Here is a 22,167-nt window from a genome sequence, read left to right as displayed (position 1 = left end):
ATTAGAGATTACATTTACTGGTCTCCGCAGGGAAATTCGTCTTCATCGACTGTTCATTATGGGAAGAACAACATTACACATTACACATAAGACTAGAACATAAGAGAACGGGATCAAATGGGGAACATTAACAAAGGCAAGCAGTAGCAGAAAGACAGATCAGTGAGGCCTGCTGTTCAGAGTGACTGTAACTGCAAGCATCAAGCTTTTTCCCAGAAGAGTCCTCCTAAATATGATGGTTTTGTACCTGCGCCGTGAAGGTAGTGGGATGATATACTGGTGCAGTGGGTGGGTGATGTCTTGTACTATGGAGTTTGCCAAGCAAGTGATGGACCTGTTGTGTTGTTTTGTAAGGCTAGGTGTGGGGAGACCAATGATTCTGGTAGCTGTGTTTGTAATGTGTGTGCGCTTGGCCCAGCTGGTCACGGAAAGCATGTTGAAGAAGCAAGTGGAACAGTAAAGAAGGACGGTTTGAGGGTGCAAGATATAATCCTGTAAGTTTGCGGAAGGCTGACAGTCTTCTTTTTTGAATGTCCATAGTGTGCTAAAGGTGAGTTTAGTATCTGGAGTTATTCCCAAATATGTGAATGTCCACTGTTTGAGTGCTTAGAGTTAGGGTGGTGTGCTAGGGTGGGCTGCTAGGGTGGGGTGCTGGGGTGGGTGGGGGGCAGGGATTGAACAGAATTTCCTTTAAGCGACAATGATTTGGAGGTAGTTGTCTTTGCACCACTTGGTGGACTGGGTGACTGTTGTGATTGTCCAGGTAGGATTGGTGCTGCCCGGAGTTTCTTCCTCAATAAGGGAGATTTTCCCTGGCGCTGTCTCTTATGCTTGCTCTGGAGGGTCCTGTTGGGTTTCTCTGTCTGCTAAAGCCCTTTGAAATGTCTGCTGGTGGGATTACGTGCTATATAAATAAAGATTGATCGATCGATTGACTGGTTGTCTGAGAGAAGGGCAACAATGGTTGTATCGTCTGAGTATTTGAGATATGGTGTGGTGGGTGAGATGCTGAGGCAGTCATTGGTGAAGAGAAGGTGCCCCATACCTCCTCTGTGGATGGAGCCGAGTGTTCTGGGTCTGCGGGTGGAAGGGCGCTCAGATGAGAGGTCCTAGTTCTCGTTGGATTCTCTGGCTTCCTCCCATCTCCAAAAAAACACACAATGAACACAAATTGATAGCTCTAATTTCCCATAATCTATGTCTATAAGTATGATTGGTTGATTTGTGTGTCCAAGCGATAAAATGGTGAGTTGTCTAGACTGACCTTTCAATGCCAGCTGGGATAGACTCCAGAAACTTTCTGTTCCCTTCAAATAAATTTTACAATCACAGGATTTTTTTGCTACATCTGCAAAAATATTGATCAACATACATTTGGGTTCCAAAGATGTCCAGGTAGCTCAGGTGCCTGGTTGTGTCACCAGGGGTAGTGGCCTTATGTATTGCGACTAACCGAAACATGCTTTTTTTTTAGCCATATGCTTCAAGTCAATAAGTGGTGTTACTTTTATCGATTATGTACAAGGCTTCTGTGATTTGTTTGACAGCACCAGTATATAAATATGATGACAGGTGTCCAACAGGACTGCAACTTAATAAAGGGGAGCAACACAGATCAGATCGCAATCTTCCATCATAGTTTCAAAAAAATTGTTCTTAAGCAACTCTGCTATGACCCTGCAGGCTCACACAGACAAAACAAGACATTTAGGAGACAACATTTTAACATTCCCTAACTATATTAAATTTTTTGAATAGTCTTTGTCTCCTGAGAAAGTAAACAGTGAATTTGTGTTGATCTAAACTATGTCACATAACCTGTTGAGACCCATATGTAGGACATATCTGTTTTTACAAAACTTTTGTCTCTTTCAGATGCTATCAAAATTGCGACATACTGTACATGTTTTCAATGATGCTGCAGATAACAAATATTTTAAATGTTTTGATTGTTTACATAATCATGTATTTGTGTACAGTAATCCTTCGTTTCTAGCGGTTAATGCGTTCCAAGACCACCTCTGAAAAACGAAATTCCACGTTATAGTGACAAGCTATTTATTTTATTATGTAATTATTTAAACTTTATTTAACTTCTAGTTTAAACTTTTATCAACCCTCCCCATACTGATATTAAACCACCTTATATCTGTATTACCTTTTCCCACACTCTTATAGACCATTTTAAGCACTTTTGTGTCACGTGATGCGGAATATGGACCCAAGTGCAGGACACCAAAAGCAAATCTTCCCTCCATGATTTATTAACAAAACGTAAAAATTCTCCAGACAGACAAGAAACTAATAATCAGGGCAGACTACCAGGAACCAAACATGAGCAAACGAACCAGCTCTGAGCTCTCATTGAGCCAGGCTTAAAAAGCCTTATTGTCATTAGCACCAAAGCAAGTTCAGGTGAGATGATCACCATGGCGTGTGGATGAGTCTCAGGTGTGGAGCCGTGGCTCCACCCACCAGCTTGGCCTCTCCCTGCCACGCCGAACCGTGACAGTACCCCCCCCTCAAGGGACGGCCCCCGACGTCCCATAAACTGTCCCAGGGAGGGTCAGGAACAGGAACAGACTCGAGGCGGGGAGCAGGAACAGGATCAGACTCGAGGCGGGGAGCAGGAACAGGATCAGACTCGAGGCGGGGAGCAGGAACAGGATCAGACTCGAGGCGGGGAGCAGGAACAGGATCAGACTCGAGGCGGGGAGCAGGAACAGGATCAGACTCGAGGCGGGGAGCAGGAACAGGATCAGACTCGAGGCGGGGAGCAGGAACAGGATCAGACTCGAGGCGGGGAGCAGGAACAGGATCAGACTCGAGGCGGGGAGCAGGAACAGGATCAGACTCGAGGCGGGGAGCAGGAACAGGATCAGACTCGAGGCGGGGAGCAGGAACAGGATCAGACTCGAGGCGGGGAGCAGGAACAGGATCAGACTCGAGGCGGGGAGCAGGAACAGGAGCAGACTCGAGGCGGGGAGCAGGAACAGGAGCAGACTCGAGGCGGGGAGCAGGAACAGGAGCAGACTCGAGGCGGGGAGCAGGAACAGGATCAGACTCGAGGCGGGGAGCAGGAACAGGATCAGACTCGAGGCGGGGAGCAGGAACAGGATCAGACTCGAGGCGGGGAGCAGGAACAGGAGCAGACTCGTGGCGGGGAGCAGGAACAGGAGCAGACTCGAGGCGGGGTTCAGGAACAGGAGCAGACTGGCGTCCGTGCGGGGGTACCGGAACCGGCACTGGAACAGGCTCGAGGTCTGACAAAAAAGGTGGAGCTGGAATTCCAGCGTAAGCTGCCAGCCATGCCCAGGTGTCTCTCCCCCGCCGTCTCCACTCAGCCTGTTCTGGGTTCCAGGAATTGCTGCTGGTCAGGGCAGCAAGGAGGTTGGTGTCCGCTGGGTCCAGAGTTGGCTGGTTCGTTCTGTCACGTGATGCGGAATATGGACCCAAGTGCAGGACACCAAAAGCAAATCTTCCCTCCATGATTTATTAACAAAACGTAAAAATTCTCCAGACAGACAAGAAACTAATAATCAGGGCAGACTACCAGGAACCAAACATGAGCAAACGAACCAGCTCTGAGCTCTCATTGAGCCAGGCTTAAAAAGCCTTATTGTCATTAGCACCAAAGCAAGTTCAGGTGAGATGATCACCATGGCGTGTGGATGAGTCTCAGGTGTGGAGCCGTGGCTCCACCCACCAGCTTGGCCTCTCCCTGCCACACAGCAGCACTGCCACGCCGAACCGTGACACTTTTGTGTTTCATAGAGGTGCATTTCGTTCCGTGAGTCTCAGAATGCAGTGCACTTCCGGATGCTGTCAGCCAATAGAATGCGAGTACAATATCACGTGATTTCCTACTAAAAATCTGCAATGTAGTGAAGCTGTGCATCTTGAAGAAGCGAGGGATCACTGTATATACACTTCCCTTTCAGCTTAGTGATTAAATTCCACCAAAAAAAACAGCCAAAACAACAGAACGGGACGTTTTTGTCAGAAATTTTTAAATGATGTTGAAATGTGGTGACAGTTTTAAGAGGACGACAGAAATTTCTGTCAGGTTATTTCATTTTATCATGTTGTGAGATGATGTTGGGAATCGTCGCCCCAGTGCTGCAGTCAACAAGTCACCATCTCTGAAGATTCAAGATACAAAGTCCTCACAACAAAGCCACTTGCTTTGACCTCATCACTGCTGCCTGTTGTTACACATGGATTACATGTTTCTGTCAGTTAGCATCTTGTCTCTCTGCTGAGTCAAGTCAGGTCAAACCAGTAAGCTGGAGCTGATCAAGATGACACGATTGTGTGTCTGAAATATGACAATGATTCATGTAGAACAGACAAAGACGTTGTCTGAGATGTCGAACATTAACATGACCAAGTCAGTGGGTTATTGTCGTGACCCAGTTCTGTGATGTACTGTAGGTCTGGAAACTCCTGCGACAGCAGATTAACCATTCAAGATGTTCAGTCATTTGTTCTTTCAAAATATTTTATGTTAAAGATTAAACTGACATCTTTAAGAAAGGCTTAAACGTTCAATTCTCTTGTCTAACACTTTGTGGTCACATTAAAGCATTTAGATTAACAACACAGTGTGTGACAGTATCATTTTAAAAAAAAGATTTTAAAATGCACTCCAGATTTTTTTTAGACTTAGCGGAGAAGCTTTTCTTCAGGACAGATTTGTAATAATTCTGAATAAAGGAGGTCCCCTAAAGCCTGACTGTTTTTGTTTTTTATTTTAGAAATTTTGAGTCAGAAAACATTAATGTCAGCAAAATAGCCACAATATCTTTGCCGTCGTAATCCTAAAAGACAATTTGTGTCTAAAGCAGACACACATGTGAGAAAGTGATAAGTTAGATTGTTACTGTGGTCCAGCGTGGCTGACATGAGTGTTTCTGTCAACAGAATTATAAATCCACGTCTTAGACACTCTTAACCTTGCACAAGAAAACAATAACAGCACACCTGCAGCTACAGGTCGAGTCTGTTTCACAACACAGATCACTATAGGGGTTAATATCTACACCTGCTGCACCTCAGAAACAGGTTCTGTCCAAGCTACCAGCAACAACAAGAGGTAACTCCTGCTGGAAGCTGAATACATATGACACGTGTCACTTAGAGATCGCACGGTTTTGTTTTTCTTTTGAAGCTTTTGTTTGCTGATCATTTATCATCTTTTCAATGACATATTCCTCCTTATCTGCTGTCTTCCCTTTCTAACTTCCATCGCTGTTTTTTTGTCCTTTCTGTCCTCTGATTGTGTGTGTCCAAATATTTGTTGCTTTTTTTTTTTTTTGCTGTTCCTCATTATGCTTCCATTAGGAAGCATTGTGTAGAGTTGCCCCTCTCACCACTCTAACCCCTTTTTCGTGTGGCTCCGCGATGAGTCTCCTCTAGTCTGGAGTACACCAGCTCTTGCCCGAAGCCAGGTTAGAGGTTACAACTGAACTGTGACTCCACAAGGCAGATAAACGGTCTTGTGTCCCAAAACATGTGGACCAGATGAGGGCTGTGTTCACTTTCATTTATTTTCTGTAACTGCTTGAGGCAGCACCTGATGTCAGGTGATTTGAAGGTGGGTAAACCATGGGAACATCACCAGGTCATTGTATGACCACATATTCAGACTAACAGGCACACACCTCACTTCATGCTCAGGTTAAGAACATAAAATCATCTTAAATGTATATTTTTACTGGTGGAAAGAAGCTAAACACAAAGTCCTCACAAAAAAGTGGATTTATTAAATTCATATATATGTTAATTACATAAACAGCTGCTTTCTGTGAGTCAAGAGGTGTTCTGCTATGTGCCAAATAAAAACAATCTTCTGATATTGATCATAATTTGCTTTAGTATATGCAGCAACTTAATTATAAATTTGTCCCTGTTAATCATAAAAATAGTTTCACTATTTAAAATACATCACTTCTAATTTATAATTCACAAATTTTCTCATCATATTTCTGACATCATTTAATATAAAGTCTTTAAAAAGTGTAATTTTCACACTGGAATTTCTTATTATTTTTAAACTTTGAAGAACTTTTATGCTGAAACTCATCACTCAGGATTTCACTGATTCATTCATCAAAGTTTTGAGTCATCTGACTGGCCAAAGCACAGTCCAGCCATCTGATCAGGTGACCAACACACCGTCTGATTGGTTAAAGGGCATTGAGTCCCGCCCCATCCACATCCTTCAGCTCTTTTAGAGGCACGTCTTCTGTTAAGACCACACCCCCACACTTGGAAGCCCCACCTCCACCTAATGGCGAGCTCCCCTCAGGGGCGGGCTTCCTACCAGACCTTGAAGCAGAAGGAAATATAATTTAATTATTTGTATTAATGGAGAAAAAAAAGAAATCACCTGAAAATTTCTCTAAATTTGGGGGACAGGGTAAAAGTTTGGGAGTTTATTTTCTGAGTAGAGGACGAGATCAACTATCATGTGACAGGGGAGGTTTGTCAGCTAGACCCTTTAACTGCTATGCTACGTATATGACTTCTCTTTTTTTTTTGTGAGACGCTGCTAGCTGGTAGCTCACCAATTTCTTTCCACTTCTTCGACGGTGTCTGGCAGTGGCGCTTTCAATGTCTCTGGAAGGAAGCAGGCGAAGCAGCCGGCCACCACTGCCGCCCCCCCATACACCAAACCAGGCAGAGCAGGGAGGACCTGGAAAAATGTAGTCCATCAGCACTGTTAGCATTAATTTACTGTGTTTGTTTGGACAGAAAGTGAGACAGTTTCTCATCATCAGACAAACAGGACCCAAATCTCTGGTCCAAGTCCTTGACCTCAACTTTGAATATATCCATTAAAGCCTGAGGAATCAGTGACATCTGATTCATGATTGCTAAAATTTTTTAATGGCTTTTAATTTATACTGATTTTTTAAGTTCTACAGAAGCACATAAAAGATGTGACATTTTGTTATTGTGTGTTTAACAAAGTCTGTTAAGCCGAGTGTCACCTCGTCCAGAATTAAGACGGCGGGGGCTGCCATGCTTCCAATTCTCGCCATTGTAGAGACAAACCCCATTCCTGTCTGCCTGAAAAGACATCGGCACACATCAGGAAACAACAAATCTAACAGATACATGAGTATAAGCAGCAATCAAGAGAGACGCTGCTAGCTGCTAGCTAGCAATCGGCACTTCAATACTTTACGTGTCCATGGTTAACCCACCATCACTCAGCCAACCAGTGGTGGTTGAGAGATCCTGCAATTTTTTCACACCATCTGCATTCGTTTACACTGAACAGCTAATAAGACTTCTCCAGCTCATTCCATTTACCTCTACTACCAGTTCAGAGTCAATGGCCTCCCCAATAAGACCTGTTCCTGTGGGTTTGAACCAGTAGTCTCACCTGATGACAGTGGGGTAGAGCTCTCCGGTGTACAGGTAGACAGTTGTGAAGGAGGCTGAGGTAAAAGCTTTACCCAGACATGCCAACGTGGTCCTGATGGTCTGCATATCTGTGGGTGGGGTTATATGGGTTATATAATAAACATGTGGTCTTTATTTCTATGAAGTCCGAGTGAGTTATGGGAATGAAGCATATAGGAGTCCATTGGTGCTTTTTCTTACCTCTGGGGATGAAGATGTTGGTAAAGATGACCAGGGCAGCCACAAACAGACAAGTGGCTTGAGAGACCCTCCTCCCCAGGAAAGAAAGCATGGCCAGAGCCATTAATTTTGCAGGAATATCGACAGCACCAAAGATGAGCTGCATCAGGTAGATGTTCACCTGGAACAACCAGTAGCCAATGACAGCAGAGGCTTAATAATAATATTAATAAACAAAGGAATAAACAAAGATTAAAGTGAGCATTCAAGAACAAAAGTTCAAAAATATGAATTATGTCTCTATGGTGTCATTTCACCCTACAACCAGGTCCTGTTCACATGACATGATTTCTTTTCATTTAAAAAAATGTTTGGTCTGTAAAACATTTTCAAAAACGGTCCAAATGTAAAATGGTTTTCAAATTTCAACAAAAATGCTTTACAACTCATTCCAGGCCAGTAGATGATGCTGTAGTGTTTAAAATGAGCATCATAGAATGACACTGGGATGTAGGGTACTCATCTATCATCTCTTGTAACATAGATGTTCAGAGGATCTTTACTTAGCTCCATCCGCTTCAAATTCTTTAAGTTCGTCTAAGTCAAAATCTTTCCATATAATATGTTTAGTCAAGATGACTTCAGTCCGCCCCCAAGATGAGCTGGCATCTCTTCTAGGGGTGTTCCCTGCCTCTTACCTGTAGCCAGCTGGGATAGCCTCTAGCAGACCTGTGACCTATAAGACGGATAAGTGGCTGCAGACACGACAATTACGATTGTCTTGTCTGCAAGAAAATGAATGGATGGACTTCAGTTCCACCTACTTTCACCGATTGACTGTTGGTGAATGAATAAATCTATGACAACCTCATCAAACCACTATTGTCATCGTTCCATTTCCAGCTTTCCATCCTTTCCTTTCTGTTCCGGGTATGCTCACACTCAATCCACTCATTCCGGTCACCTGAATTTCTACAACCATCTGCTTCCCATCTCCAATCAGGCTCTGCCTACTTAAGCTCGACTCAGATCTCAGTTCGCTGCCAGATGTCATCAACCCTTCCTACTCTGACTTTTTGAGAGATTTTGTTTGTTTCCTTGTCTATTTCATTTACCTGTGATTTTTGCCTGTTGGTCTGTTCCTTGCCTGTTCTTCAGAAACCTGTTATAGCAGTTTTTGTTAATTAAACTATGAATGTGGACTTTCCCCCTGGTCTTCTGCATGTGGGTCCCAACCCAACCAGTAACAATTATGGCTGTTTGATCGAATCAACTATAACCTTTTTTTAACAGATCATTAACCAGAAATGATTTGCGAGACAAAGACATAACTTTGAACAGTTGTTCATTGGCTGGCTGGTTGATACCTTTCCTCTGAAGCCTGCATGTGAATTATACTTGACTAAGATAATAAACGCCTCAAGGATGGAAGTTCACACATAGAATTTAAACATGGGGCAATAAGGCATAGTTTATCTTAGATAAGAAGGAGCAAAATCCTGCTGTAGGTTTCTGTGACAGGAGAACACAGTGTGGATGAACACTGACAACTGTATTGCCAATGGCAAATGGCCTTATTGATGGCATGTGAGTATCTTCAAGAGGAAAAAGACATGACATTCAATTAATCCCTTTGGTTAAGACTCATACTGATGGTAATCTTTACTATCTATACATGATCCAAAACTTAGATATGAAAGAAGTAAGGTCTAAACGAATTTGACAGTAGCTCTTTGCTCAATATAGCATTGTTGCTAAAAAGGAGACTCACCCCAAACTGTTGCAGGTCCATCACCAACCCATAGTATGCAAAACTAGTAGCAAACCTGCAGAAGAGGACGCACTAGTGACACACTGGGGTATAGATGGACAACATGTTTGTGTGTTGTTACACATGTGTCTTTAAAAGGTAAATGGATTCAGGCTGAGTTAACAGAGGAGTTTTCTTCTGACCAGACAGCAAGAAGACAAATGGAGATTCTTCTCATTCCTCTGGTCCTCATCAGATCGTACGCTGTGAACGATGAACGACTCATCTCGATCTCCTTTTTCATGTGAGAGTCTAAAACCTGCAGTTCACATGAGGCTGATCTCAGCTTCTGATGTGTGGCACACAACTATATATATATTTGTGTTGGAGGTGTAGTTAGAAAGACAAGTTACCTCTCTTGTTATTTTGTTGACCATCTCTGGTTTTCCATTGACTCGAGCGACTCGATGAAGGCTCTGTAATGCCTCGTCAGATCGACCATTCAGAACCATCCAACGAGCTGACTCTGAGCACCACCTGGATGATCAGTGATTGACCTTTTATTGGAACCCAATGCATTAAAATCACCTGACCATTTATCAAATATAAGAGAACCACCTGGCCAATCATAGAGTACAATTGTTAGAAGTATTACTTTTGAAAATCTACACTGACCAGGTCAGGGCAAAGAACAGGAAATGTGGGGCACAGACGGCCACTTGCAGCTTTCTCCAGTCTCTCAGCAAATAGGCAATCCCTGCCAGGATCAGCTGACCAAATGTGTAGGAAAAGGAACTTAGTGTGCCCACTATTGTCCTCGCTTTAGTTGGGATCCACTCCACTTCTACAGACAGACAGGTCAACAGACAAGTCAATGAATCTTTGAGGACACATCATTGGTTACTTTTCCAGGATTCATAAATGACACTGAACATGCAGCTTATGACAGAAAGAAAGAAAGACTGGTACTTAGTGAGACTCCATTAATCATGAGTCCAGACATCGCCATCCCACAGAGGAATCTAAAAATGCAGTAGACGGTGTAGGAGGGAGCTAGGGCTGAGACACAACCAAGAGCAGCCAGCTGAAGGTACGACCAAATAAGAATGGAACGCCTCCCAAACCTGAGAGAGAGAGAGACAAGGAACACAGAGACAGATTCTGACTGGTTTATTTTAGGGTTCACCTACAGCAGACAATGAAGAAAGAAGATGCACCTAAACATGAACACACCCATATAGACATTTACAGTTCAGAAGGATCACCTGTCTGACAGACTGCCGAAAATGATGGCTCCTGTTAAAACTCCCCCCATGTAGATGGTCTGAATCATTTGTTTGAGAGGACGCAGCGAGCACACCAACTCCCACTGAAGGAAAATGTGTCATAAAACCCTAATGAGAGACAGTGATCAATAATACATAAAAGTAAACAGTGAATCACATTTTCATGCCTGTTCCACTGGACTGCACTGGATCTACAGGCTGTTGGGCACCATTGACATTTGTACAATTCTGGGTTTAACCACGGGCTACTAGCAGATTCCCATATCTCCAGAGCTTGATACCAATTTGTCACACACCACGAACAACCTCTGCCCATCCTGGTATCTTGTTATGATGGGGAGGCTTATGTGCCTCAAGACCCTGTAGAAGACACTGATAGGTACTTTTGAGCCAGTGGCCGGTTGAATTCATCCCAGCAAGTGTAAGATGTTGATGCCCAGCGATCTACATCAGTCAAAACATTCAGAAAGGGAAGTACAATGCATCACTATACACTTTTATCTGCTCAGTAAGAACCATAATGATTGCAATAATGCAGTAATTCTATTGCATGAGGAATGTTAACACTTGAATCACATGGTGGGATCTGGATTTACAGTCTTCTGAGTCCACGGTACTCTATAAACCAGAGGCACAGATGGCAAGAGCTAATGACCAATTAGGAGAGTAGTTGGTTATATGTTTGACCCTTTGGTCTGACTCCAGAGATAGGGATGATGTTTGGTTTGGTTAATGTACATCTCAGACCACAGAGAGTATACGGTCCATAAAAGTGGTGTCAGGGTGAGAGAGTTCAATATAACGTGTGTTTTGTGTTGTAATGATTATTCTCTCTGCTTCACCAGCAGCGATTTGCTGGACTTTTGAGAAATCTGTGGTTGACTGGAGTCTGAGACACTATATCAGTATGTGCTTCCTCTGAAAAATGTCACCCAAAGGTCCACAGATGTTTTAGGCCACTTGAATTGACATCCATTCTGTGTCTCCCAAAAAAACACTATTAATATTAAGTTGTTAAAACCTGTCCATAGATCCTCACAGCTGTTTCCTACGAGACTAAAATCTCTTCACAAATTTGTGTAAATGTTAGTGAGCGTGTTTTTTCTCACACTACACCTCAGAGACGGTGGTCGATAGGAATTCAGAGCGGTTGAACGTCCATCCATCCAAGCATCCTTCTGTCTGTATCTGGCTAATGTTGGCTGAACTGCTAGCATCTAGCAGTTGCCATTGAGGCTCCACAAACCTGATCAGCAGCAGGAAATGATGTCAAATGATGAGTAAAGACCTTCATTCATGAAATATAACAGAGCCAGAATAAGATTTACCTTCTGCAGCGGTCTAGTCTAGTTCCTGTTGAGTCCAGAGGGATGAAAGCTTTCATCAGCTCCATCTGATCCATCTAAAACATCAATCACAGTCATCCAAACCATAAAATAAATAATAAGAATAAAAAGAAGTAAAGTATTAAGATACATAATAATAAGTAGAGAAGTAATATACTGTACATAATTATAAATTTGTCCATTTTACATAATTTACAATTGTAAAGACATTACCTGCACATGTGACATGTTAAAGAGGCTGTGATTGGCTGGCAAACTGCAATGATGGGTGGGAACTCCTGAGACAAAGTTATTCAAGATATTTTGACTGGCTGTCAGTAATCCAGGGAGACTGATGACACTCACATGGATCCACTGGTATCTCCCAAAACCACCAATCTTACCAAGGCAAGCAAATGGGACCGGAAGTTAGTGTTACGTGTGCATCACATGTAGATTATCTGAGCAGGTGACTTCAGCTGAGCTAACTTCAATTAATAGTATTGTTAAAAAAGCAACACTCACCTCCTCCAGCAGCTCGGAGAAACCCATTTCCTCTGTCTGATTTATGCAAAGTTCAAATTAAATTTTTAATTTTCAGATAAAATTAAGAATTTGCTATATATTCTGGAAAACTGAATTTACATGTTTCAGCTCCTTCAACAGCGCGGCTGTCAATTCAATGATAATAATGATTCATTAATGTCATTATTATGAAATGCCTCGTGCTTTAAAGATGACAGGTTCTGTTCCAGCTGAGTGAACCTGAGAAAAGACATATATATACATATGAAAAAAATGTTTAAAAATGTTTTTAGAACTTTCACTTTTATCTGATAAACACATTTCTGGAGTTCATAAAACAAAATCAGTCAAAAAAAACCCCCAAAATTTAAAACTTTCCCCAAATTGCTCCAAAACTCATTCCACTACACATTCTAGAGTCTCCATCCACTTCAAAACTTTGCGGTACTCTTCTCATTATTTAGCATATCTCAGTTGGAGAACTGTGGTCATGCTTTTTTTTACTGTTAACCGTAAAAGATGGAATGTTTTTTTGGAGTCTGGTGAAAGTTATTAAAGGATTAATGTGGCTGCAATGGAATGAAAACAGGAAGAAAAGAGGATTTACTATGGAAATGAGTGGAAATGTACTTACTGTTTGGAGGCTGATGGATGAGTGGAGGGCTGGCAAGGTGAAGGGTGTATGAGTGTGGGTTTGAGTGGGTGGAGAAATGGGTGGAGCAATGAAGATCCTTAATGAGTAATACTAACAAGAAGGTTTGGAGCAACTCTGCTTTTTGTTTGTCATCCTCCTGATAAGTGTTTTGACTCGATCTGACCCCAACCTGGCTTTGTCCAGTTAATGGGTTAGCATAGTCTCACTCTCTCTTAATTCATCCTGCACCTTCTGATTGGTTTCGATATGCTCTTAATGCTTTTCACATAAACATTTGAGAAATTTGAAATGAATCATTTTATTTCTGTATAATTATTTGTCAAATAAACATCTATCTTGACACTGAATCCTCTCAACTTCAAGTCTTAACAAACTCTCCTGCAGACCCCTCTTGCTGTCCTCCGCCAGAGGTTTGTGACTTACTAAAAGCTCCTTATTTATTTTCATGTTCCCAGTTCTCGCTGAGTCTCTGATTTTTTTTTCTGTCCTGGAATTCTTCCGACTGTGTTTCAATCAACAAACTTCTCAGCAGGATTCACATCCAGACAAGACGACAAGGACATGACAGACGGGCTGTGGAGACAAACTGGATCCAAGACATTCCTAAATACATCTAGAACACAAAAGGTTCAGACACACACATTATGCGAGTAAGAACTGGAACGGCTTCCAGGGAACTGTTTTACTGTTCAACATTAAACATCTCTGATGTTCGTTGTTCCATCATGAAATACAAAGGGACATAATTTCCAACAACCGCTTCAGTGTTTGCTCTTTCCCAACTGTACTGATGTTTATTCATTCTGTAAATTGTGATGAAGTTATATGTTGCATTTGGTTGAATTTGAATACAAGGAGCTGTATCATTCATCTTTGTGCATGTTAAAAGTATGTGACAAACACTTAAGTGATGTTTGATTCATGGACTTAATTTTTGAAACAACAATCAGCAACCTATCATCTTAGCACCGGTTGGTCACATGACTTCCCTGTCACTGATTGCGCCCTCGTGTCAGTCGTTATGTCTTAAAAGCCTCACAAAACTCATTCCAAATTTAAAACTAATTTGATTTTACACAAAGAAGGCACTAATTTGATAATTTTCCATTTGTGTGTGAACTCCTGTGTTCGTCAGTACTCTGTTATTCCCGGGCTTTTCTATGTCCAGTTTAGAAATCAACGCTCAATTTTTGATTTTTACTCAATGTTTTGACTGAGCTTTAAGTTCAAAGTCATAAAAACAACTGTCATATGATGTCATTGCCTCATATTGATGCGTTTAGAAAACAATGCATCCATCATGCTGCAGTCAATAAGTCGCCATCTCCTGGGATACGAAGTTTCACTTTATGAAAGCAGTATTGGCCAAATTTGGACTTTTACAAGTTTTGTCATCTTGTTTGGGGGCTGAATTAAATCGAGTCTTGAAGATCAGGGAGGTTGATAAGATCGAGTCAGTTATGAGTTAGGATGAACAAAGATGCAGTTAAAAACAGTGAAAATTAACAGGACAGAGTTAACCCACTGTTGATCTCTAACATCCTAATTTCTACAGGTTAACCTTTCAAAGTGTCTCACGTTAAATATTTAAGCCACCTACACCAGGTTAATTAATGTGTGGTTTCACAATATGAAATCTTTTAGAAAAGTCTGAAATATTTAATATCTGAAAGTTTGACACAAAACCACTCCAGATTGATTTAAAATGTTCACCTAGTTAATCCTGTTCCTTGTTAAACGAATCCATCCCCATTAAAAGGAATGAATATGGGCATAAAGGGAATGAAACGATTGAGCAACATGGCCACAGCAGGTGTTCTTTCACGTTTTTGACAGGTGGTACTAGTGCGGCCTCGCATTTTTCGACATATCTGATGTCGAAAATGTGAAAGTTTTTTAAAGGTTGTGGATTTTAAATCAAAACAACACAAATTTGTCACTTTCTTTTAATAAAATAAATAAGTTACAATGATCAAATACTGCAGTGTCAGCACCAGCATCATTGAACACAGTTAGTGTAAAGAATACTAGTTTATAAAATTCAAATCTATCTAGTACTATGGTGTGTTTACAGCCTGTCACGACAAATAAGCGCTTCAGACTAATGCTTAAATATCGAAACTAGAGTAAATACAGTGTTTTTACAAATCTGCACCAAACACACACATAATTTATTTACAAAAAGGTTTAGATTACATAAGCACAGGATTGATGCTTTACAATTATAAAATCTCTTCAGCCAAGTTTTGAGTTAAAACCGACTCCTCCAGATGGGTGAAGATGAAAAGAGCTGAGAGAAAAAAAATTCATTTTGGAAAGCCAAGAAAAATATTTACAAAGAAAAACCCTCCAATCAGACGATCCCACCGCTTGCATCATGAGCTGTGATTGGTTAGTGAAGCTCTACAGCGTGCTGAGAAACTCTTTGACCTGCAAGACAGACCCCAGGTCAGAAAACAAATGAGAACAGCTGTATGAAAACAAACACTAACACACACGCACACACACACACACACACACACACACAAAGACACACACACACACACACACACACACAAAGGAGCACAACATTAAGTGGAAAATGGAACCTTGTCAATGAGTGCTTCCTGTTTGATGCGATCGCTTTTGAAGTCCTGGTCAACGTCCAGCGTGAGAACAGGAAGGTCATTCAGGTACTCAAAGTCCATCCTTCACAAAACACACACAAACACACACACACACTTTAGACAGTTTTATAATGTCTTTTTTTTTTTTAACCATACCCTGAATGCACCACAATTAACCGCAAATGATCTAATTGTATAATTACATTAGCTATTTTATGCCTTACTGAACAGCTCATCACACACACTTTGATGAGTTCTAGTATATCTGAACAGCAGTGGGCGGAGTCTTGTGTTGTGAGCGTGCTCAGGGGCGCCGTCACCTGAGGTTCCTGTGGTAGAGCCAGGCTTCATGTTTGAAGTGGAGCTGTTCCAGATAGTCCAGAGGAATCCCCTCTTCCTCCTCCCTGCCCCGGTGCAGGAGGCGCTGCATGCAGCGCTAAAATAAACACGGAAATAATACATTTCATGATTTTACTCCAATCAGATATGGAGAAAAGGGGCGGAGCAAAATCGGCAGTACCTGTGGCTGAGCTCTCAGGTAGATGATGCCGTCCAGGGCGATTTCCGGTTCAAACTGACTCAGCGTCCAGGTGTGCCAGTCCTGGTAGACGTTCCACTCGGTTTCCGTCAGGTTGCCACACTCAAACAAGGTGGAAGCAAACACATACCTGCAAACACAGCACACGCCATCACAGCAACGGCCCAAGCCGACGCTGTCAGGTGTGTGTGTGTGTGCGCTCACCTGTCGGAGTAGACTGAGCGTTCGTAGAACTGAACGGGTTTCTCCGCCTGCTGAAGTTTGATGGTTGGAGGCGCGAGCTGAGCACGAACTCTGCTGAGACAAGCGTAGCTCTGAAAGGCAGACAGGTGGAGACGGACAGGTAAGTGTGAGTCAGCCTCACCTGGACCTCATCAGAATCACATGACGTGTGGAAATCTGGGTTCGTTACCTGGAAGGTGTATGACCAGCGGCTGGGTTTATCGTAGAGCATCTGCAGCAGGTTTCCTCCGCTCTTCTGAGAGGAGCTCAACTCCTGCAGGTGAACAGATGGTAAACACCTGAGGAGGCACAGGTGAAGAAGGGACTCCGCTGCCTCCTCCTCTTCATCATGAAGCACGTTTACCTGATGAACGTCCTCGCTGTCCTTCTGGATGTTGCACCATTTAGCGATGGGCTCAGGAATCACCTCCCACTCCTCCGATGCTCCCTGAAGGACACGCACAAACGTGGACTTTCCTGCAGCTGGGAGACAGAGGGCTGATCACATTTCTCAAATCGATAAGTAACTGATAATCAATTCATTACGGTCAATAATTAGTAATATCTGGAATATTGTGCCATTATTAACTGTTTACTTCTCCTCAAACTCACCGCTGACACTGGAGTCAACGGTGATGAGTTCGCGGCGGTCCGGAACTCACCGATGTTTCCCTCGATGGAGATCTTCTTCTCCTTTCGGGTGAAGCCTCCGTTGAGCTGCGGGCTGGAGGGAAGCTTGAAGGGTCTCTTCGGTGGCGTTGCCATGTTCAGAACAACTTTTCTGTCTTTTGTCGGGTTGTTTCTGCGTTAATGTTCGTGCGGACAAAAAAACAGACCCTCTTGAGCGCGAAATGCCGGTGAAAATTAAATTCCGCGCGCGCTGCAATAATTCTGTTTCCGGGGCGTGCAATAATTCTGTTTCCGGGGCGTGCAATAATTCTGTTTCCGGGGCGTGAATCAACGAGTGGAGATAGATTTTATAACAACACACTGAGGAGGATGTCTCACTCTGCCAAAGATTCCAGAACCAAAATGAGACGGAATAATGAGGTCCCACTCTGTTCTTTCCAAATGTCCGATTTCTCATACGGAACTGTTATCACAGGTCAAATAAATGACATTAATATGTCTTATTCGGCTCCTTTTTCCGAAATTATGGTAATATGAAGACAATCAACAAGGAGGGGCAACAGCAACAAAATAGAATACAGAAATAATTGTTAGTAAATGATAAATAAAAGGTTCTGGTTAACAGATTATGAATTGTAGTACGGTCGTTGAATGTCGTTAAATACAGGACATGACATGTAATTGATTGGTGCAAAAGTTATTAAGGAAGCCATTAGATTTCGATGAAGATGAAGCAGAAGAGAATGTAAAAGAATCTGGTAAAACAAGTGTATAGTATTCTCCCCGCAACTCCCATTTACACCAAAAGTCCAGCAGGTGGAGGTAATGTGCCTTTAAATCAGTTTGCCAAGCTCCAATAAATATTGAAGAAGAAGAAGAATTTCGCGCATGCGCTGTGTGCGTAGACCTGGTCAAGATGGCTGCGCCTGTAGACCTGGAGCTGAAGAAGGTAGTTTAATGTCTTTATGTGCCTCTTAGTCTTACTTTTCTGGTCGTATTTTGTCTTCTGTTTGACGGTGAGCCGTGGCGGTAAACTCACAGCTGTTGATGAGTCGATTGGTCAGTAGCACAGCAGCTAACAGCGTTGCAAGCTCTTAGCATGAGGAGCTAACCGCGTTGATTGCCTCTGTATTAAAAATAATACATCTACAAACGTAACTGGATTTGTGAATTACGTCGGGTATTGGAAACAAGGAGTTATTCGAAACTTGCACGAAATCTATAAACGTAACGCAAAATCCCCAAAACCCCAGACTTAAGAGACATGAGTGAACACGGGAGTGGCATCATGTCCGTACGTCTTATTTATCGAATTATAGTCAGAGTGATACCTCCTGTCTTTACGCGTTCTCCGAGCTCTAAGGAATTTGATTTGCTATTCAGGTGTTTATATTCCAGCCGACATGAATTTTTAGCACAGGTATAAAATAGAAGCTAAATTGAAAACTGCTCTCTTTACAGTCAGTCTCGCACCAAAAACTGTTTCAAGTAAGGACGTTTATGTGTTATTAATCACAGTGATCCCCTCCTCCCACAGGCGTTCTCGGTGCTGCAGATGAAGATGATCGACACACAGCAGAAAGTGAAGTTGGCAGATCTGCAGATCGAACAGCTGAATCGGGTTCAGAAACACGCCAAGTTAACTCACACTGAGATCGCTTCGCTGCCTGACAACACAAGACTGTATGAGGGAGTCGGACGCATGTGAGTGACCCTGACCACTGTGACAAAGTCCATGAATATGTAGTGGATTACAGTATATTCAACGGAAACAGGATGTCATCTTTAATTCATATATCAGAAGTAACCGATTGTGTCATCATTAACCCACGGTCCTCACACTGCTGTGTTTTACAGGTTCATTCTTCAGTCAAAGGAGGATATCAATAATCAGCTGATGGATAAACAGAAAACTGCTGATGAGAAGATCAAAGAGCTGGAGGTACAAAGATGCTCAGATATACATGTGATGTGCGTTCATTAGTGTGTGATTACAGGCTAATTGTGTGTCTGTGTCTGGTGATTTACAGCAGAAGAAGGTGTACCTTGAACGCAGCGTGAAAGAAGCGGAGGACAACATCAGAGAGATGCTGCTGTCCAGGAGAGCCCAGTGATCAATTATCAATAACACATTATTTATGACTTTGTGATGCACTCAACGATCTGTAACCAATATCAAATTCATGATTTAGTCCATAAAGGATTTTGTTGTTTATTTTGTAGTGCTGAACCATCAACCTGGAAACTTTTACTATAAAAACATGAATTTACTCAGTGGTTTGATTTCATTTTATCACATTTGACCTCAAATAAATGAAATGCATGTCTCCAGCATATTATCATTCAGGAAAGAAAACACTGATGGACATATCTTAATGAGTAAAAAAAGTTTTATGGAAGGTAATGAAAATGTTATTTTTTTTACATCGTTTTAAATTTGGGTTTTAATCACATGAGTTACGTTGATCAGAGAATTCTAACATGATTTTAATGAAACCAGAGATCCACATTCCCAAACAGTATCTAATCCCTGGAGGTGGAAGTTTTGGCCACTGACATTTACAAATTTGAAAAATATATGATTTGTAAGTTTAAACGATGTCCATTAGTTACTGACAGTCTGCCATTATGTGATTATTTTTCAAATAAGAGCCAGAGTTTAGTTTGTCTTCATGTTTTCCTGAGATGCAGTATTATTGCAAATACAGATGTGGCCATTGTTGTGTTAAGATTTTAAAAAAAGAACTCTGCTGAAACTCTGAATAAGAGCCGATTCTCCTTATCAATACAAATTCATGTTAACTTAGATTGTCGGGTTGTCTTTTTTTTTTCCAACAACGTCACCATATTTCCAGCGATCTACTGTTCTGAAATAAGTACTTCTAAAGCTTTACGTATAACAGAAAGTGAAACAAATTAATCAGCTTTATTTTGCTCTGAAACACACAAGTTCGTCTGGGCGTTGCTGTTCTGGCTGGGATGTCATCTGTTGTTGTTATTTGGGTTCTGGACAAAGTTGACCGAGTAGGAACCGGTGTTTGCGTCTTGGTTAACATGGAAATTGTCGGTTGACAGTCCAAAAGGTCTCAGTACCATGTTCCCCAGGTCCTTCAGTGTATCTGGAGTAGGAGTTACAGGTCAATGTCAAGTATTAAATAATTAATGTTGCATTCATTCAAAATAACCTTCAAACTTTGAGTACATTTGCTGTGTAAATATCTAGTTTATATAGAGTACTGATAAATACTTCAACATAAAAAAACACTTTGCAGTGCCTAGTGTTGCATTCAGGTGTAGTACGTACTCAACATATCTGCTTTCAACTTCTCATTTCTCTCCTGAATCTGCTGAGGTAATCTCTGAGAGGGAAGACAAAACCCACATTAAATACACATTAAATACAACTTCCTGTTTCATGAGTTTAAAAAGACAAAGTGGAGAATTGTTTCTTTCACAAACCAGCAAACAAACAACAATGATTAAGTCCCCAATGGTTTAAAGACACAACCCCCATTACTTCTTTTCAGACCTACGAAGAAAGACTCCACACTGCGATGCCTGGTTTGTCCCAGCGGTCTTGAACTCACCATGCAGGCGTGTCTGGCGCTGGTCTGGTTCGGGTCTCGTTCCAGAACCTTCCTGTAGTCCTCCAACGCCTCATCCAGCTTCTCTGTCTGCTCGTAAAGCTCCGCCCTCCTCAACAGAGCCCGCACGTAGTCTGGATTCAATTCTATCGCTACGGCAACCAGACAACCAATCAATCAATAAAGGATCAATGAGGGCTCCCCCTGCAGTGGTGTGGGTACAGAATGAGGTCGTTGCTCACCTCTGGTGCAGTCTGAGATCGCCTGATCCTTCAGATCCTGAGAGAGAGATATCCGCTGTTAGCATGTTGAGCACTTCAGCGTTAGCATGATCTGATTTTGTTGCTATTATCAATATAATATTGATGTCAGCCTCTCAGTTAGCGTGTTGTTAGCATGCTGTCATCTCTTCGTTACCTGGTGTAGTCTTGCGGCGGCTCTGTTGGAGAACAGCACAGCTCGCTCTCTGCTGAAGCACACCGGACATAAAACCAACGCCTCCTTGTAGCTCTGCTCCGCCTCAGCCCAGTCTGCACAGACATTTATATCGGTTTATTCCAGTCCTACTGGTTTGAGCCGGTTTAAATTCTGGACACATAGGGATGATGATCACTCACGTCCAGCTTTGAACTGATCGTTGCCTTTTTCCTTCAGGGCTAAACTTTCCTGCCTTCGACTCTGAAACACAAGATTTTCAACATCTGTGATCACTTAACCTACGTCTTTACTCCACGGACAACACCTGGTAAAGAACGATATCTGGTCTCAGCTGATGTTGTATCCATCCGCCAACTAGCGTACGACTAGGGTCTCAAAAATATAGACCAAGCTACGGCTTGCTTCTCAAAACACTCGTATGCTGAGTCACTTGTGTGCCAAGGTACTACTGCGTATGGATATTAAGGTAAAGGATTAAAGTTCCAGCACAAAGCACGTGATGTTACCTCCTTTTCTTCCTCTGTCAGCTCCTTCTCCAGCTCCCTCAGATAGTCATCATCAAACTCAGCCACGGGGTTTTTCTGCCCCGTTGATTCTGAATCGGAGTCGTCCTCCAACTGGTTGCTCTGGGCCTCCTCTTGCAGCCTGTCATCCTGCTCCTCCTCCTCCTGCTCCGCCTGTCCTCCTTCCTCACCTCCTGTAATGTCTCTGTCATCATTCAGTCTGTCATTTATACAATGTAAGTCTTCTGACCCTCTTTTATTCTGTTGGGTTTCTTCCACTTCCTCCTCTCCTTCTTCATCTTCACCCCCTCCTCTTTGGTCTGGATGCTCTACTGTCTCCTGGCAGTCAAAGAAGTTCTCCTCCTCCTCTTCCTCCTGTGCCCTGGTTGTTCCATCTGTGTGGTTGGATCTCTGTTCACCTCCTTGGTGGTTCATCCTGACGCTCTGTGACACACGATGAAAACTTCACACGTCAATATCACTGATGAGACCCTTTAAAGTTCAGGTTGAGT

General features: G+C 42.4%; 4 protein-coding genes across 4 annotated transcripts in view; 1 reads left to right on the top strand and 3 right to left on the bottom strand.

Moving 5' to 3' along the window:
- Positions 1-5,812: 5,812 nt before the first annotated feature.
- On the bottom strand, positions 5,813-12,506 carry oatx (organic anion transporter X). Its single transcript, XM_068331418.1, has 15 exons — positions 12,480-12,506; positions 12,189-12,353; positions 11,958-12,031; positions 11,746-11,875; positions 10,609-10,712; positions 10,313-10,467; positions 10,019-10,187; positions 9,757-9,880; positions 9,547-9,662; positions 9,365-9,419; positions 7,615-7,774; positions 7,394-7,502; positions 6,996-7,074; positions 6,570-6,697; positions 5,813-6,330 (listed from the first exon to the last, which is right to left on the bottom strand). Exons 1-15 carry the CDS (start codon positions 12,504-12,506, stop codon positions 6,189-6,191), a joined length of 1,737 nt encoding a protein of 578 aa, XP_068187519.1. The 3' UTR covers positions 5,813-6,188.
- Positions 12,507-15,121: 2,615 nt separating this feature from the next.
- On the bottom strand, positions 15,122-17,337 carry LOC137606388 (deoxycytidine kinase 2-like). Its single transcript, XM_068331635.1, has 8 exons — positions 17,163-17,337; positions 16,865-16,983; positions 16,691-16,774; positions 16,483-16,592; positions 16,261-16,408; positions 16,061-16,176; positions 15,723-15,822; positions 15,122-15,564 (listed from the first exon to the last, which is right to left on the bottom strand). The coding sequence occupies exons 1-8, from the start codon at positions 17,263-17,265 to the stop codon at positions 15,538-15,540; spliced, it is 807 nt and encodes a 268-aa protein (XP_068187736.1). The 5' UTR covers positions 17,266-17,337; the 3' UTR covers positions 15,122-15,537.
- A 656-nt stretch (positions 17,338-17,993) lies between these two features.
- On the top strand, positions 17,994-19,401 carry pfdn1 (prefoldin subunit 1). The gene is made up of 4 exons (XM_068331062.1): positions 17,994-18,079; positions 18,668-18,834; positions 18,988-19,072; positions 19,161-19,401. Exons 1-4 carry the CDS (start codon positions 18,047-18,049, stop codon positions 19,242-19,244), a joined length of 369 nt encoding a protein of 122 aa, XP_068187163.1. The 5' UTR covers positions 17,994-18,046; the 3' UTR covers positions 19,245-19,401.
- A 564-nt stretch (positions 19,402-19,965) lies between these two features.
- ttc1 (tetratricopeptide repeat domain 1) overlaps positions 19,966-22,167 on the bottom strand; it is a 2,835-nt gene continuing 633 nt past the window's right edge. Inside the window, exons 2-8 of the mRNA XM_068331061.1 lie at positions 21,659-22,099; positions 21,332-21,392; positions 21,132-21,244; positions 20,957-20,993; positions 20,718-20,866; positions 20,435-20,489; positions 19,966-20,249 (exon numbers count right to left, since the gene is read on the bottom strand). Coding sequence (XP_068187162.1) covers positions 20,113-20,249; positions 20,435-20,489; positions 20,718-20,866; positions 20,957-20,993; positions 21,132-21,244; positions 21,332-21,392; positions 21,659-22,090 — 984 coding nt within the window. The 5' untranslated portion in view covers positions 22,091-22,099 and the 3' untranslated portion in view covers positions 19,966-20,112. The remainder of the gene's footprint in view (positions 20,250-20,434; positions 20,490-20,717; positions 20,867-20,956; positions 20,994-21,131; positions 21,245-21,331; positions 21,393-21,658; positions 22,100-22,167) is intronic.

This window comes from Antennarius striatus, chromosome 13 (assembly GCF_040054535.1).
Source record: "Antennarius striatus isolate MH-2024 chromosome 13, ASM4005453v1, whole genome shotgun sequence".
Lineage (NCBI taxonomy): Eukaryota > Metazoa > Chordata > Actinopteri > Lophiiformes > Antennariidae > Antennarius > Antennarius striatus.
This window is presented reverse-complemented; position numbering and strand designations above follow the sequence as displayed.